At 47.1% G+C, this 17,816-nt stretch overlaps 1 protein-coding gene across 1 annotated transcript; it reads left to right on the top strand.

Annotated features, from left to right (window-relative positions):
- Positions 1-18: 18 nt before the first annotated feature.
- On the top strand, positions 19-17,441 carry bub1 (BUB1 mitotic checkpoint serine/threonine kinase; the record flags this gene model as incomplete). The annotated part of the gene is made up of 25 exons (XM_083898671.1): positions 19-41; positions 245-304; positions 917-1,058; positions 1,138-1,334; positions 1,696-1,736; positions 1,829-1,908; positions 2,028-2,077; positions 2,790-2,974; positions 3,051-3,163; positions 4,541-4,941; positions 5,809-5,849; positions 5,948-6,067; positions 6,200-6,310; positions 7,307-7,388; positions 7,471-7,582; positions 8,589-8,766; positions 9,003-9,069; positions 10,114-10,393; positions 11,590-12,109; positions 12,207-12,307; positions 12,408-12,569; positions 15,808-15,965; positions 16,086-16,263; positions 16,383-16,489; positions 17,243-17,441. The coding sequence occupies 25 exons, from the start codon at positions 19-21 to the stop codon at positions 17,439-17,441; spliced, it is 3,708 nt and encodes a 1,235-aa protein (XP_083754797.1).
- Between the last annotated feature and the right edge of the window lie 375 nt (positions 17,442-17,816).

The raw sequence follows: 17,816 nt of genomic DNA, 5'->3' as shown, positions 1-17,816 counted from the left end.
GTTTAAAACCGGAACCAAATGGATATCAACACGTATTTACAGTAAGTCAACACGAAACACTCAAGCTAACCGACTGCTTGAGTGTTAGCTTGAGTCGGTTAAGCTAACACTCAAGTTTTACTGCAAAATAGCTAAAAAAGCTGTTTTTAGCCAAATTTAAGTAGTTTTTTTTTAACGTATTTAAATAAGACAATAGACGTAACGTCACTTGACATAACTCTGTATATATAATTTGTTCTTTTAGATGTTTTCAAAGCAAGTTAAGCTCGTACACCGGAGACGATCCTCTGGATGCATGGGTCAGGTGAGTGCTCTTCACTTTTTTAATCATTATTGTTTTTATTTATTTATAAAGATTATGACAGTGTATTCATTTTATTTTATGTTTTTATTTATTTATTCATGTTGCACCTGTGTTATCTTTCCACATACTCAGTCTTGTATAAAGTACCTCAAAGTGATACTTGAGTAAAAGTACAAATGTCAGGAAATCACAAATAAAGACGTGTTATTATAAGTCACCTTATGTTCACCTATAATTTCTTATATATCTAACTTTATACTGATATAATATTGTTGGACACAACTATGTTTAAACAGGACATGTGTCAAATATACTATAATAAAGTATATCGCAGTTTAAAAGGTGTTAAATCACTGTTTAGATGACACTAAAAGGCTGCAACTAGTAAGTACTCAATGACTAAATTAATTTATTAATGGGTTTCTGTGTTTTTAAGGAATAAAAACAAGTTTTCTGACATTTTTCAGCTTCTTAAATGTGAATATGTTCTGGTTTCTTTGCTCCGCCAAACGGAGAAATCATTAAAACTCAATAGTTTTTGGACGACAACAAGACATTTGAGAACGTCATCCTTTCCAGGTTTGTGTTGTTGACAAATGTTGCGTCTTCCAGGTTTGTGGAGTTCCTGGAGCAAAGGTCGCAGGGGGACGGCGGCGCTGGGATGTCGGTGGTGTTCGACGCGCTGGTCCAGAGGTTTCTGAGCGACGAGCGATACGCAAACGACGTCAGATACGTCGACTACTGCGTCAAATGTGTAAGTCTGACTCAAATGTTTCACACACACACTTGGGCGTGTCAAACATACAAACCAGAGTTCCTCTCTCCTCTCACAGGCCAGTTTCTACTCCGACCCCGTGTCGCTCTACAGCTACGTCTTCAGTAAAGGCGTCGGCACCAGGACGGCGGCGCTCTACGTGGCGTGGGCGCGTCAGTTTGAGCAGAGGGGTCTGAACGAAGAGGCCGACGCCGTGTACCAGAAAGCAGCGGAGAACCAGGCTCAGCCGGCGGACGACGTTCTCCAGGAGTACAGGTACGCGGGAACCTCGGAAAAACGTCTAATTTGTGGTCGTCGTCGAGAAAAACGGTTGATTATGAACGGTATAGGTTTTTGGAAATGGTTCCTAGATAGATGACGTGAGATTCCCTGCAGAACAACGTGGACGAGGACGCTCTTACAAGTCGTCCTCCCGTCTTAGACCGAGTCGGCACATTCTGGGCCTTGAATTCGAGGGAATCGGTCCTGGAAAGTCCTTGAATATGATGTCAAAACGTCATTGCATCAGTTTCGATTGGCAGAGTCTGTTTCATGTCTGTTGTCTGTGGTTAATCCTGTTGACTGTGAGAGTTTGACTGTTTCTTCTGTGTTTTAAAAAAAAAAAACTGATCTGCAGACAGTTTCAGTCCAGAACCAGGAGCCAGACACCAGGATCAGGTCAGACGATTCGCCCTCTTTGTTCTTTTTGTTTCCTCTGAAAATGTTCGGTGTTATCGGAGACTAACTTTGTTTTTTTTGGGGGTAAAAAGCAGAAAGTGTGGCTCCTTTACAGACGTCACATTTAACCAATCAGATGTCGTCTCACAGAGAGCCAGTCGCTCAGAGCAAGGTGTGTGTGTGTGTGTGTGTGTGTGTGTGTGTGTGTCACCCAGATGATCAATGCTTTAACTCCATGTTTGTCTTTTTGAAAGTGTCTCACACTCTTCTTTTTTTGTCTTCCTGCTCCAGACGTCTGTGGACTTTCTGGCCAAACCGGCTGCTGTTATAACGGTCGTAACGTGAGTAAAGACAAACTTTTGCTGCACAGTTTCTTTTAGCTCACAGGGACACAGGAGCTGCTGGATCTCTGCTGCCCCGTGTGGTCACTGAAATAAGTCTGAGTGATAGATTTTCAATGCCGAATAATGCAAAATTAGGCATTTAAGCTTAGTGATGGAGGCAGCAGTGGCTCGACAACTCCTGTGTCCCTGTGATGTTAAAATCACTGGTTTTCTCTATGGGCTTTGGTGTGGGAGAGTGAGTGGTTTACAAACTTCACTTTCCTGTTGCTAGAGCCTTTTTTATTTGATTAAAACAACACCAAGACAAGTCTACGTTATGCTAAGAACGTGTTTACGTCTTTATCTCGCTGCGAGACAGACTTTTCCTTGTGTAAACTGAAGTTTGTAAACCACTCACTCTCCCACACCAAAGCCCATAGAGCAAACCTGTGATTTTAACATCACAGGGACACAGGAGTTCACAGAGGTTGTTGATCCACTGCTGCCTCCATCACTAACTTCAAATGTCTTATGCTAGTAAATTCGGCTTTTAAAATATTTAATTTCGACCTCCCTCAGTGACACAAAGTGACCACACGAGGCAGCAGTAGACCAACAGCTCCTGTGTCCCCGTGAGCTAAAATCACTGGTTTTCTCTGTGGGCTTTGGTCTCGTGTGAAAACATGGACTTTTTCGTACATTAACCCCGCGTGTGTCGCTTCCTCTGCAGAATCTCCCGCTCGGAGAATTCCGGCGTGACTCGCTCAAAGCAGGACGCCGGCGCTCACACCGTGTCGCAGTATCTGAAGGACAAGCTGCTCTGCGACGGCACGGAACTGTCCTTCGAGGAGGTTCGGGCAGAGCGATACTTCCGCCACCTCCGCGAGCGACAGGAGAGGGAGCAGAGGGAAATGGGTGAGTCTGCGGCGGCGCGGCGCGATAAAATACAAATATATTTGTTCTAACGTGCGTTTTTATTCCCGCGTTGAAGTGGAGAAGCTGCTGATGGAGCACGAGGAAGGCATACGCAACATCAAGTCCAAGTTGGAGAAGATCGATCACAACCTGCAAACACGTGGAGTTCTAACTAACCAGCGACAGAAGGTCAGACTTCAGAATTTATTTATTTTGTCATTAATCCACGTGATTTGATTTCATGAAGTGAAAGTTTAGGGGGTTTTTGGTCTTTTCACTCTCACACACCAAAGCACATTGAGAAAATCAGTGATTTTTTAGCTCACAGTGGACACAGTAGCTGCTGGTCTACTGCTGCCTCGTGTGGTCACTTTGTGTCACAGAGGAAGGTCGGAATTAAATATTTTAAAAGCCGAATTGACAAAATAAGACATTTGAAGTTGGTGATGGAGGCAGCAGTGGATCAACAACTCCTGTGTGCTGTGATGTTAAAATCAGTTAAAATCACTGATTTTCTCTATGGGGTTTGGTGTGGGAGAGTGAGTGGTTTGCAAACTTCAGTTTCCCATAGGAAAACCTCTTTAAATCTACGTCCGTTTAAGTCTACGATATATATTTAACTCCACGTTCACGTCTTTATCTCACTGTTAGACAGACTTTTCCAACAGAGAAACTGAAGTTTGTAAACCACTCACTCTCACACACCAAAGCCCATAGAGAAAACCAGCGATTTTTAGCTCACAGGGACACAGGAGCTGCTGGTCTACTGCTGCCTCGTGTGGTCACTTTGTGTCACTGAGTTAAGTTTAAATTAAATATTTTAAAAGCTGAATTCACTAAAATCAGTCATTGTAAGTTAGTGATGGAGGCAGCAGTGGATCAACAACTCCTGTGAACTCCTGTGTGCTGTGATGTTAAAATCACTGGTTTACTCTATGGGCTTTGGTGTGGGAGAGTGAGTGACTTTGGTGTGGGAGAGTGAGTGACTTTGGTGTGGGAGAGTGAGTGACTTTGGTGTGAGAGAGTGAGTGAGTGACTTTGGTTTGGGAGAGTGAGTGACTTTGGTATGGGAGAGTGAGTGACTTTGGTGTGAGAGAGTGAGTGACTTTGGACTGGGAGAGTGAGTGACTTTGGTGTGGGAGAGTGAGTGACTTTGGAGTGGGAGAGTGAGTGACTTTGGAGTGGGAGAGTGAGTGAGTGACTTTGGAGTGGGAGAGTGAGTGACTTTGGTCTGGGAGAGTGAGTGACTTTGGTGTGAGAGAGTGAGTGACTTTGGTGTGGGAGAGTGAGTGACTTTGGTGTGGGAGAGTGAGTGACTTTGGCGTGGGAGAGTGAGTGACTTTGGTGTGGGAGAGTGAGTGACTTTGGTGTGGGAGAATGAGTGGTTTGAAATGAAGGCGTGCAAATGTCTTTTTTTAAAAAATTTAAATCACTGTTTATATTGTAACTAGGTAGTAAGTGCTAGCTGAAGCGGCGCCACACACAGGCCTGGCATATGTACTGCAGCTGTAAACGGTGGTCTCTGGTGGTGTGTTTTTAAAACATCGTGACTTCCTGTGTTTCCAGGCGTGTGTGGTCGAAGCTGCCGCCGCCGCCGTCGCCGCCACCGTGGTCGGTCCCCCCCCCCAGCAGCCGCTCGGTCGCCCCCCTCGGCCCTCGAACCCTCTGGGCAGCAGACGCTCTCTCGGCCTGACGTTGCTCGCCAAACCGACCTTCATGCAAGACGCCGCCGCCGCCGTCGTCGTCCACGAAGAGAACCGCGCCAGACCTGCTGACACGAGCGTGGTTCCGAGCGCGGAGGTCTCCCAGCATCCCTCCTCTAGCCTCCCCGACGAGAACACGCGTTTACCAGAAGCGGCGCCGACGCGGCCCGCGTGTGTCCGGACGGAGCAGGAGAACCAGCCGCTCTACAGACCCGCGTCTGCTGTGGTTCAGCCCGGCAGCTGGGAACACAGCCACCCGCACCAGTGAGTACTTTACTGTTTATTATTTTATATGTAAAACAGATGAGGATATAGTTCCAGATTTGTGTTGTGTGGTTGTATGAGGTACTGAAGTTTGTAAACTCACTCGCTCTCCCACACCAAAGCCCATAGAGGAAAATCAGTGATTTTAGCTCTGCTGGTCCACTGCTGCCTCTTGTGGTCACTTTGTGTCACTAAAATAAATCTAAATGAAGATTTTTAAAAGCCGAATTGACAAAATCAGACATTGTAAGTTAGTGATGGAGGCAGCAGCGGATCAACAACTCCTGTGAACTCCTGTGTCCCTGTGATGGTAAAATCACTGATTTTCTCTATGGGGTTTGGTGTGGGAGAGTGAGTGGTTTAGACATTTCAGTTTACACAAGGAAAAGTATGTCTCGCAGTGAGATAAAGACATGAACGTGTTCTTAAGATATCGTAGACTCAAACTGACGTAGATTTTAATACACAAGTCTTTTGTTAGATAGCAAAATGTCTGTTTGAAATCCACTCACTCTCCTCACACCAAACCCCATAGAGTAAACAAGCGATTTTAACATCACAGGGACACAGGAGTTCACAGGGGTTGTTGATCCACTGCTGCCTCCATCACCAGCTTACAATGTCTTATTTGGTCGATTCGGCTTTTAAAAACCCACACTCGGACTTATTTCAGTGACACAAAGTTGCCACACGAGGCAGCAGAGGACCAGCTGTGTCCCTGTGAGCTAAAATCACTGATTTTCTCTATGGGCTTTGGTGTGGGAGAGTGACTATAACATTTTTTTTTTATTTTTTTTTTATGTGGCTTTGTGTGAACCCTCCACCGTCTCTTCAGTGTCTGAGTTTTTTTTTTTTTCTCCTCCTCAGTGACGTCAGTCAGCTTCAGGAGCCTGAAGAGAAACTGAACAGTAAGTGAAGCTGGAGCCGAGGGGAGCGTCCACCACCACCTCAACCCCTCTGTGACCTCCTCAAACCTTCTCTCTCTGTGTGTGTGTGTGTGTCTCAGTGTCACAGGGAGGCTCGGTCAACCTTTCTCACGTCACTCCTAACACTTCACTGGGCTTTGTTCAGGCCACACCGTCCAGGGTGCTGCCGTCACCCACAATCAACACCAGGGAAGCACTGGGTGAGAAGAAGAAGAAGAAGAAGAAGTGTTCTCCTCTTCTGTCCTCTCTGGGTTTCTGTCTTTGTTTGTGTTTGTGTGTGTGCGTAGACATTTCTGTGACTTTACTGACTTTACTGTGACTTCCGTGTCCAGATTTCATCATGGACATGTTCCAGTTTCCCACGCTCTTAGAAGATCCCTTTGACGACTCGCCGGTTCTCCACGCCGCGGAGAGAGCATTTGAGAGCAGGTTCCAAACAAATGGTGAATATGATGGAGATGATTCAGACGTCTGATGATTATTAAAAAAAAAAAAAAAAACGACATTTTCCTTTGTTACCTGAATGCAGCTGGGGCGTTCACTGACACGCTGTGTTTTTAAGGCTCCGTGTCACTGTGCGCAACAAAGGAAAGCTCTCAGAGGTTTAATCGAGTTAAAAAGTCTGAAGGCATAATCCTGACATTAAAAATCCATGTTCCCAGGTTTAATCCTGACATTAAAAATGCATGTTCCTGGGTTTAATCCCGATCCCAGGTCTTATCCTGTCATTAAAAATACATGTTCCTGGGTTTAATCCTGATCCCAGGTCTTATCCTGACATTAAAAATACATGTTCCTGGGTTTAATCCTGATCCCAGGTCTAATCCTGACCTAAAAATCAAAGTTCCCGGGTTTAATCTAGAACATGGATCTTTAATGTCGGGATTAGACCTGGGATCAGTCCCAGGTCTAATCCCGACATTAAAGATCCATGTTCTAGAGTTTAATCCTGACATTAAGAATACATGTTCCCAGGTCTCATCCTGACTTTAAAGATCCATGTTCCTGAGTTTAATCCTTATCCCAGGTCTAATCCTGACATTAAAAATCCATGTTCCTGGGTTTAATCCTTATTCAAGGTCTAATCCTGATGTTAAAGATCCACTTTCCCAGATTTGTATTACTGATTTAATAATCCACATTTCTGAGTTTAATCCTGGAGTTAAACATCCATTGTTCCTGCTTTAATCCTGACATTAAAAATCCATGTTCCTGGGTTTCATTTTTAACGCGACACAGTGTCACATTCCCGGAGGTTAATCCTGAAGTTGAATATCCCCGTTAACGGGTTTGATTTTGATGTTAAAATTCCACCTTCTTGAGTAATCCTGACCTTAAAAATCTTATATACCTGTGTTTAATCCCAACACGAGAGAAGCTTGTATCTGGATTTTAATCCTGAAGTTAAGAGTTAACTGTATGTTTCTGATCGTTTCCAGGAGGCTCGTCCAGGTCTCCAAACCCTCCGGCTGTCTCTCCGTTCACCATCTTCCAGGACGACAACAACAAAGAAAATGCCAGGTGAACACGGAGCGCCCTCTTGTGTTGGTAGTGGAAATAAAAGCTTTGTGTTAATGTGAATTATGTTCCTGTTGTTGTTCAGTGCTCCTGCTCCTGCTCCTCCTGCTCCTCCTGCTGCTCCTGCTGTGGTGGAGAAGCCTAAACCAGTCCGAGCTCTGGCTGAAATCCCAGTGTCAAAGCCAGAAAAACCCAATGTGAGCGTCTCTATTGACTCTAATGACTGTGTATTTATTCTTATATTCAAAAGTAACTTTGACTTCAGGTTGTTTATTTACCCTGAGAAGGAAGGGTCGGTGTTTTTGTTCTCACTCTCCCACACCAAAGCCCATAGAGAAAATCAGTGATTTTAGCTCACGGCGACACAGGCGCTTTCTGGTCCTTTGCTGCCTCGTGTGGTCACTTTGTGTCACTGAAATAAATCTAAATTAAGATTTTTTTTTAAAAGCCGAATTTTACGAAATAAGACATTTGAAGTTAGCGATGGAGGCAGCAGTGGATCAACAACTCCTGTGAACTCCTGTGTCTCTGTGATGTTAAAATCACTGGTTTTCTCTATGGGCTTTGGTGTGGGAGAGTGAGTGGTTTACAAACTTCAGTTTCTCTGTTGGAAAAGTCCGTCTAACAGTGAAACAAAGACACGAACGTGTTCTTAAGATGTCGTGGACTTGAGATGACGGAGATTTTATGACACAAAACTTTTGTGAGATGGCAAAAGTTCTGTTTGTAAACCACTCACTCTCCCACACCAAAGCCCATAGAGAAAATCAGTGATTTTAACATCACGGGGACACAGGAGTTCACAGGAGTTGTTGATCCACTGCTGCCTCCATCACTCTTACAATGTCTTATTATGTCGATTCGGCTTTTAAAAATCTTAATTAAGACTTATTTTAGTGACACAAAGTGACCACACGAGGCAGCAGTAGACCAGCAGCTCCTGTGAGCTAAAATGACTGACTTTCTCTATGGGCTTTGGTGTGGGAGAGTGAAACTTCAGTTTCCTGTTGTTAAAGTCTGTCTCACAGTGAAGATAAAGACATGAATGTGTTCTTAAAGACATCATAGACTTAAATTAAGTAGATTTTGTGATGCAAGTCTTTTTATTGAGTTGCTAAAAACGAGTTTTAACAAACTGTCCCCTTCTTCTTCTTCTTCTTCTTCTTCTTCTTCTTCTTCTTCTTCTTCTTGTCGTCCGATCAGGAGACTCCTCCAGACCTGACGCCGGACGAGAGCACCATGTGGGGAGCTCGCTACAACTCCCTCAACTCTCTGGCGGCGTGTCCCAACAGCACCAGCGACTTCGCCATGTTGGCACAGTGCGTCTCCACGCCCTTCGCCCACAAGACGCCGTTCAGCGGCAGCTTCTACCCAGACCAAGGTACCTGCACCTGCTGCACCTGCTGCACCTGCACCTGCACGTGCACCTGCTGCACCATCACCTGCACCATCACCTGCACCATCACCTGCACCATCACCTGCACCATCACCTGCACCATCACCTGCACCATCACCTGCACCATCACCTGCACCTGCACCATCACCTGCTCCACGTCCTCGTCTCCACCCACGCATCGCCATATGATCATTACGTCTATTTTCTTCTCCCCGTTTCAGAAAACACCTGCATCGGCAGCGACGCCGACGACGACGCGTTCATCAGACATCATCCCAAAAAACTGAGGTATCTGCTCTGTCGTGTTAGAGTTGTTGTTGTTGTTGTTGTTGTTGTTGACGACGTCAAGATCTGGTCCCAGATCTAATCCTGACATTAAAGATGCATGTTCCCGGGTTTAATCGCGATCCCAGGTCTAATCCTGACTTTAAAGATCCATTTTCCTGCGTTTAATCCTGATCCCAGATCTAATCCTGGCATTGAAGATGCATGTTCACGGGTTTAATCCTGGTCCCAGATCTAATCCTGACATTAAAGATGCATGTTCCCAGGTTTAATCGTGATCCCAGGTCTAATCCTGACTTTAAAGATCCATTTTCCTGCGTTTAATCCTGGTCCCAGATCTAATCCTGACATTAAAAATCCATGTTCACGGGTTTAATCCTGGACCCAGATCTAATCCTGACATTGAATATCCATGTTTGTTCCTGGGTTTAATCCTGATCCCAGGTCTAATCCTGACTTTAAAAATCCATGTTTGTTCCTGGGTTTAATTCTGATCCCAGGTCTAATCCTGACTTTAAAAATCCATGTTTGTTCCTGGGTTTAATCCTGATCCCAGGTCTAATCCTGACTTTAAAAATCCATGTTTGTTCCTGGGTTTAATTCTGATCCCAGGTCTAATCCTGACATAAAAAATTACATGTTCCTGGGTTTGATCCTGATCCCAGGTCTAATCCTGACATAAAAAATCCAAGATCCCGGGTTTAATCCTGATCCCAGGTCTAATCCTGACTTTTAAAATCCATATTCCCAGGTTTAATCCTGATCCCAGGTCCAATCCTGACATTAAAAATCCATGTTTGTTCCTGGGTTTAATTCTGATCCCAGGTCTAATCATATGAAGTTAAAAGTCCATTTTACCGTATTTTAAACAAAGATCTTAAAAATCCACCTTTCTAAAAAAAAAAAAAACCTTACAAACTTTAATAATCCAAATTTCTGAGTTTAATCCTGCACTTAAACATCCATTGTTCCCGGTTTAATCCTGACATTAAACTTAAATAACCACAGCTGCCTGAGACGTTTGTGTTGTTTTTTTCCCTCCTTCAGTCCCATCATCGAACACAGTCCGTCAGAGGAGAAGCTCTCGGAGACGGACGCCAGTCGCCTCGACGCGTCCTCGCTGAGGAGCGGCACCATCGTCGCCGCCGCCGGCCGACTCTGTCTGACCGGCTCGTCCATCACCATGGTGCAGCCTCCTCCTCCTGCTGTGCTGTCCTTCAGAGACAACACACTGTGTCCAACTGAGACGTCCAACACCAGAGGACTCTGCACTGGACCAGGCTGGGACGTCTACACCAGCCCAGAGCGCTCCACACTGCCCCCGCAGGTAGGAATGAGATGACGCGTATACACGTTACACGTCATGGGCAAGTTTCAGCTTAGAAACATGAAAATATTCACATTTAAGAAGCTGAAAAATGACAGAAACGTGAAAATATTCACATTTAAGAAGCTGAAAAATGACAGAAACGTGAAAATATTCACATTTAAGAAGCTGAAAAATGACAGAAATGTGAAAATATTCACATTTAAGAAGCTGAAAAATGACAGAAACGTGAAAATATTCACATTTAAGAAGCTGAAAAATGACAGAAACGTGAAAATATTCACATTTAAGAAGCTGAAAAATGACAAACGTGAAAATATTCACATTTAATAAGCTGAAAAATTACAGAAACGTGAAAATATTCACATTTAATAAGCTGAAAAATGACAGAAACATGAAATTTTCACATTTAAGAAGCTGAAAAATGACAGAAAATAAAAAATATTCACATTTAAGAAGTTGAAAAATGACAGAAAATAAAAAATATTCACATTTAAGAAGCTGAAAAATGACAGAAACGTGAAAATATTCACATTTAAGAAGCTGAAAAATGACAGAAACGTGAAAATATTCACATTTAAGAAGCTGAAAAATGACAGAAACGTGAAAATATTCACATTTAAGAAGCTGAAAAATGACAGAAATGTGAAAATATTCACATTTAAGAAGCTGAAAAATGACAGAAATGTGAAAATATTCACATTTAAGAAGCTGAAAAATGACAGAAACGTGAAAATATTCACATTTAAGAAGCTGAAAAATGACAGAAAATATAAAATATTCACATTTAAGAAGCTGAAAAATGACAAACGTGAAAATATTCACATTTAAGAAGCTGAAAAATGACAGAAACGTGAAAATATTCACATTTAAGAAGCTGAAAAATGACAGAAACATGAAAATATTGACATTTAAGAAGCTGAAAAATGACAGAAAATAAAAAATATTCACATTTAAGAAGCTGAAAAATGACAGAAACGTGAAAATATTGACATTTAAGAAGCTGAAAAATGACAGAAAATAAAAAATATTCACATTTAAGAAGCTGAAAAATGACAGAAACGTGAAAATATTCACATTTAAGAAGCTGAAAAATGACAGAAACGTGAAAATATTCACATTTAAGAAGCTGAAAAATGACAAACTGTTTAATTATTAAAAGTATAATCCTGTGTTATATTCTGTCGTTCTCTCAGGAAACGTCTGAACAGACTTCAGTTCGATCTAAAGCGGAACCGTTTCAAATCATGGAAGATGAAGAGGAACCAGACCAGAACCAGAACCACAAACCAGTCTACGATGTTCCCATGAGTCCGGACTGCGCCCTCAAACCGGACTGGACGAGCGTCAAAAGTCTTGAGGCCACGGTCCAGCCGGATCCGGATCAGGACCTGGACCTGGACGCCTTCCTGAGTCCATGCAGAGCCAGGAAGGCCGACAAAACCCAGGACGTCCCCATGAGTCCAGACCCGGTCTGGTCCGACGCGGATGAACCCATGAGTCCGGACCGCGCTCCGGAGCGCGGCGCCGACGTGTCCATGAACGCGGAAACGGCGAGGAGCGTCGTGGAGCTGCGGCTGGTGTCCGACCCCTGGGACGACGACCTGATCCGCGACCTGCTGACCTCGCTGACTCCGCCCCTCGCCGCACACCCTCGCTGCGTCACCTGGCAGTGCAACTTACCCAACATCAGCCCCAAGATGACCATCAGCATGGGTGAGAAGACCACGACCACGACCACGACGACTCACGCCCGACTGACCGTGTTCTGGTTTCATCGCGGCTAAATCTAAAAATGTTTTCACGTCTGCAGGAAAATCCTCGCTCAGAGTCGACTGTGTCCTCGGTCAAGGAGCCTTTGCCACAGTTTACCAGGTCACTGACCCCGTGACCTCTGAGAGGATGGTCCTCAAGGTCAGGACCACCATGATGATGATGATGATGATGATGAACTTCTTTCATTGGATTTGTTTGGATCTTCTTCACTCTTTTCTTCTGCTCTTCACCGTCTCAGGTGCAGAAACCGGCCAATCCCTGGGAGTTTTACATCCACACTCAGCTGGAAGCTCGTCTGTCGCCCGACGTCCAGCGTCTTTACAGCAGCGTCCGCTCGGCTCATCTCTTCCACAACGGCAGCGTCCTGCAGGGGGAGCTGCACAACTACGGCACCCTGCTGGTACTGTGTCTCCGCCTCCCTCTGTCTTTGTCTCCGCCTCCCTCTGTCTTTGTCTCCGCCCCTCTGTCTTTGTCTCCGCCTCCCTCTGTCTCCGTCTCCGCCTCTCTCTGTCTTTGTCTCCGCCCCTCTCCGTCTTTGTCTCCGCATCTCTCCGTCTTTGTCTCCGCCTCCCTCTGTCTTTGTCTCCGCCCCTCTGTCTTTGTCTCCGCCTCCCTCTGTCTCCGTCTCCGCCTCCCTGTCTTTGTCTCCGCCTCCCTCTGTCTTTGTCTCTGCCCCCTCTGTCTTTGTCTCTGCCCCCTCTGTCTTTGTCTCCGCCTCTCTCTGTCTTTGTCTCCGCCTCCCTCTGTCTTTGTCTCCGCCTCCCTCTGTCTTTGTCTCCGCCTCCCTCTGTCTTTGTCTCCGCCTCTCTCTGTCTCCGCCTCCCTCTGTCTTTGTCTCCGCCCCTCTCTGTCTTTGTCTCCGCCCCTCTCTGTCTTTGTCTCCGCCCCTCTCTGTCTTTGTCTCCGCCCCTCTCTGTCTTTGTCTCCGCCCCTCTCTGTCTTTGTCTCCGCCCCTCACTGTCTTTGTCTCTGCCTCAGCCTCCCTCCGTCTTTGTCTCCGCCTCCCTCTGTCTCCGCCCCTCTGTCTTTGTTTCCGCCTCCCTCTGTCTGTCTCCGCCCCTCTCTGTCTTTGTCTCCGCCCCTCTCTGTCTTTGTCTCCGCCTCCCTCTGTCTTTGTCTCCGCCTCCCTCTGTCTTTGTCTCCGCCTCCCTCTGTCTTTGTCTCCGCCTCCCTCTGTCTTTGTCTCCGCCTCCCTCTGTCTTTGTCTCCGCCTCCCTCCGTCTTTGTCTCCGCCTCCCTCTGTCTTTGTCTCCCTCCGTCTTTGTCTCCGCATCTCTCCGTCTTTGTCTCCGCCTCTCTCCGTCTTTGTCTCCGCCTCCCTCTGTCTTTGTCTCCGCCCCCTCTGTCTTTGTCTCCCTCTGTCTTTGTCTCCGCCCCTCTCTGTCTTTGTCTCCGCCCCTCTCTGTCTTTGTCTCCGCCCCTCTCTGTCTTTGTCTCCGCCCCTCTCTGTCTTTGTCTCCGCCCCTCTCTGTCTTTGTCTCCGCCCCTCACTGTCTTTGTCTCTGCCTCAGCCTCCCTCCGTCTTTGTCTCCGCCTCCCTCTGTCTTTGTCTCCGCCCCTCTGTCTTTGTTTCCGCCTCCCTCTGTCTGTCTCCGCCCCTCTCTGTCTTTGTCTCCGCCTCCCTCCGTCTTTGTCTCCGCCTCCCTCCGTCTCCGCATCTCTCCGTCTTTGTCTCCGCCTCTCTCCGTCTTTGTCTCCGCCTCCCTCTGTCTCTCCGCCTCCCTCTGTCTTTGTCTCCGCCCCCTCTGTCTTTGTCTCCCTCTGTCTTTGTCTCCGCCCCCCTCTGTCTTTGTCTCCGCCTCCCTCTGTCTTTGTCTCCGCCTCCCTCTGTCTTTGTCTCCGCCCCTCTCCGTCTTTGTCTCCGCCCCCCTCTGTCTTTGTCTCCGCCTCCCTCTGTCTTTGTCTCCGCCTCCCTCTGTCTTTGTCTCCGCCTCTCTCCGTCTTTGTCTCCGCCTCTCTCTGTCTTTGTCTCCGCCCCCCTCTGTCTTTGTCTCTGTCTCCGCCTCCCTCTGTCTTTGTCTCCGCCTCTCTCTGTCTTTGTCTCCGCCCCCTCTGTCTCCGCCTCCCTCTGTCTTTGTCTCCGCCCCCTCTGTCTTTGTCTCTGCCTCCCTCTGTCTTTGTCTCCGCCCCCCTCTGTCTTTGTCTCTGCCTCCCTCTGTCTTTGTCTCCGCCTCTTTCTGTCTTTGTCTCCGCCTCTTTCTGTCTTTGTCTCCGCCTCTTTCTGTCTTTGTCTCCGCCTCTTTCTGTCTCTGTCTCCGCCTCTTTCTGTCTCTGTCTCCGCCTCTTTCTGTCTCTGTCTCCGACTCTTTCTGTCTCTGTCTCCGCCTCTTTCTGTCTCTGTCTCCGCCTCTTTCTGTCTCTGTCTCCGCCTCTTTCTGTCTTTGTCTCCGCCTCCCTCTGTCTTTGTCTCCGCCTCCCTCTGTCTTTGTCTCCGCATCCGCCTCTTTCTGTCTTTGTCTCCGCCTCTTTCTGTCTTTGTCTCCGCCTCCCTCTGTCTTTGTCTCCGCCTCCCTCTGTCTTTGTCTCCGCCTCCCTCTGTCTTTGTCTCCGCCTCCCTCTGTCTTTGTCTCCGCCTCCCTCTGTCTTTGTCTCCGCCTCTCTCCGTCTTTGTCTCCGCCTCTCTCTGTCTTTGTCTCCGCCCCCCTCTGTCTTTGTCTCTGTCTCCGCCTCCCTCTGTCTTTGTCTCCGCCTCTCTCTGTCTTTGTCTCCGCCCCCTCTGTCTCCGCCTCCCTCTGTCTTTGTCTCCGCCCCCTCTGTCTTTGTCTCTGCCTCCCTCTGTCTTTGTCTCCGCCCCCCTCTGTCTTTGTCTCTGCCTCCCTCTGTCTTTGTCTCCGCCTCTTTCTGTCTTTGTCTCCGCCTCTTTCTGTCTTTGTCTCCGCCTCTTTCTGTCTTTGTCTCCGCCTCTTTCTGTCTCTGTCTCCGCCTCTTTCTGTCTCTGTCTCCGCCTCTTTCTGTCTCTGTCTCCGACTCTTTCTGTCTCTGTCTCCGCCTCTTTCTGTCTCTGTCTCCGACTCTTTCTGTCTCTGTCTCCGCCTCTTTCTGTCTCTGTCTCCGCCTCTTTCTGTCTCTGTCTCCGACTCTTTCTGTCTCTGTCTCCGACTCTTTCTGTCTCTGTCTCCGCCTCCCTCTGTCTTTGTCTCCGCCTCCCTCTGTCTTTGTCTCCGCCTCCCTCTGTCTTTGTCTCCGCCTCCCTCTGTCTTTGTCTCCGCATCCGCCTCTTTCTGTCTTTGTCTCCGCCTCTTTCTGTCTTTGTCTCCGCCTCCCTCTGTCTTTGTCTCCGCCTCCCTCTGTCTTTGTCTCCGCCTCCCTCTGTCTTTGTCTCCGCCTCCCTCTGTCTTTGTCTCCGCCTCCCTCTGTCTTTGTCTCCGCCTCCCTCTGTCTTTGTCTCCGCCCCATCTGTCTTTGTCTCCGCCTCCCCTCTGTCTTTGTCTCCGCCTCCCTCTGTTTGTCTCCGCCTCCCTCTGTCTTTGTCTCCGCCTCCCTCTGTCTTTGTCTCCGCCCCTCTCCGTCTTTGTCTCCGCCCCTCTCCGTCTTTGTCTCCGCCTCTCTCCGTCTTTGTCTCTCCGCCTCTCTCCGTCTTTGTCTCCGCCTCTCTCCGTCTTTGTCTCCGTCTCCAACAGTGTCTCTTGTCCCCACAGAGTGTGGTGAACATGTACAAGTGTCTCAGTGACAAATTGATGCCTCAGCCTCTCGTCATCTACTTCACCGCCTGTATCCTCCACACGGTGGAGCTGCTGCACAGCGTCCACGTCGTCCACGCCGACGTCAAACCGGACAACTTCCTGCTCGGGGAGAGGTAAACTAAGTAGACCAGCAGCAGCTCCTGTGTCCCTGTGAGCTGAAATCACTGGTTTTCTCTATGGACTTTGGTGTGGCAGAGTGAGTGAGTGAGCTTATAAAAGTGGTCGTGTTTCAGGTTCCTGGAGAACAAGTGCTTCGACTCGGACAGCGTGGACCACGGCCTCGTCCTCATCGACCTGGGACAGAGCATCGACATGGAGCTCTTCCCCGCAGGCACCGCCTTCACCGCCAAGTGCCTGACGTCGGGCTTCCAGTGCACGGAGATGCTGAGCGGGAAACCGTGGAACTACCAGGTAAACCACGCCGTGACATCATCATCATCATCGGGGGGGCGCGCGGCGTCGCCGTAGAAGAATCTGCAGGTCGATTACACGTGTGTGTGTGTGTGTGTTTGTGTTTGTGTGTTTTCCAGACGGACTACTTTGGAATCGCAGGGACCGTTTACTGCATGCTGTTTGGAACGTACATGCAGGTGACCAATGAGGGCGGAGTCTGGAGAACCAACGCCGTCTTCAGGAGGTACGTCCTTCAGTCTCCGCCCCCTCCTTTAGTAATCAAATTAAAAAGAAAAAGAAACGCTCCCACACCAAAGCCCATAGAGAAAACCAGTGATTTTAGCTCACAGGGACACAGGAGCTGCTGGTGTGCTGCTGCTGCCTCGTGTGGTCACTTTGTGTCACTGAAATTAAGATTTTCAAAAGCCGAATTGACAAAATCAGACATTTGAAGTTAGTGATGGAGGCAGCAGTGGATCGACAGCTCCTGTGAACTCCCGTGATGTTAAAGTCACTAGAATCGCTGATTTTCTCTATGGGGTTTGGTGTGGGAGAGTGAGTGGTTTTCAAACTTCACTTTCCTGTAACTTAAGCCTTTTTTATTTGATAAAATCAACATCAAGACAAGTCTACGACATGCTAAGGACGCGTTCACGTCTTTATTTCACTGTGAGACAGACTTTTCCAGCAGGAAACTGAAGTTTGTAAAACCACTCACTCTCCCACACCAAACCCCATAGAGAAAATCAGTGATTTTAGTGATTTTAACATCACAGGAGTTCACAGGAGTTGTTGATCCACTGCTGCCTCCATCACTGAGTTCAAACGAACTATTTTGCCAATTCGGCTTTTGAAAATCTTAATTTAGATCGACCGCAGTGACACAAAGTGACCACACGGGGCAGCAGTAGCCCAGCAGCTCCTGTGTTTTCTCTGTGGGCTGTTGTGTCGTCCATGTTCTAATTTTCTCTCTTTAAAAACCTTCGTCCCGTGACAGGAACCCTCACAGCGCCCTCTGGCTGCACTTCTTCCACTCGCTGCTGAACATTCCAGACTGCGGCTCCCTGCCGAGCCTACGCCTCCTCCGCGCTCAGCTGACCGACGTCCTGCAGCAGAACTACAGCAGCAAACTGTCCACGCTCAAGAGTCGCCTGGTGGTTCAGCTGCTGGAGAACCGCAAAATCAACCGCAGGTGACCGTGACACCGGTTTACTCCTCCTCCTCCTCCTCCTCCTCCTCCTCCTCCTCTTGGTCTTATTTTTATTTACCTTCTTGTTTTTAAAACAGATACAGGGAAGTGAGTCTAAGTTTAGATTCAAACGAGTGTTTTTAGTGTGGACTGAATTTGTAAATAATGAAAAATGTTATTATTGTTATTTGGTTTTAACTTTATCTGCTTCTGCACTGTAAAAACTTCTCAAAGTGAAAAATGTTTTGTTTTTTTCTGGAAAAGAATAAACTTTGTGTTGAAGTATTAAAACTTTTATAAACTCGCTCATGGTTTAAAGTCGTGTTTAATATCAACTGTGTTTGAGACGTTGAATTTTTGGAGACATGAATTTATTTTTTGT

The sequence above is a fragment of the Microchirus variegatus genome (genome assembly GCF_963457635.1).
Source record: "Microchirus variegatus genome assembly, chromosome: 12".
In the NCBI taxonomy this organism is placed as follows: Eukaryota; Metazoa; Chordata; class Actinopteri; order Pleuronectiformes; family Soleidae; genus Microchirus; species Microchirus variegatus.
This window is presented reverse-complemented; position numbering and strand designations above follow the sequence as displayed.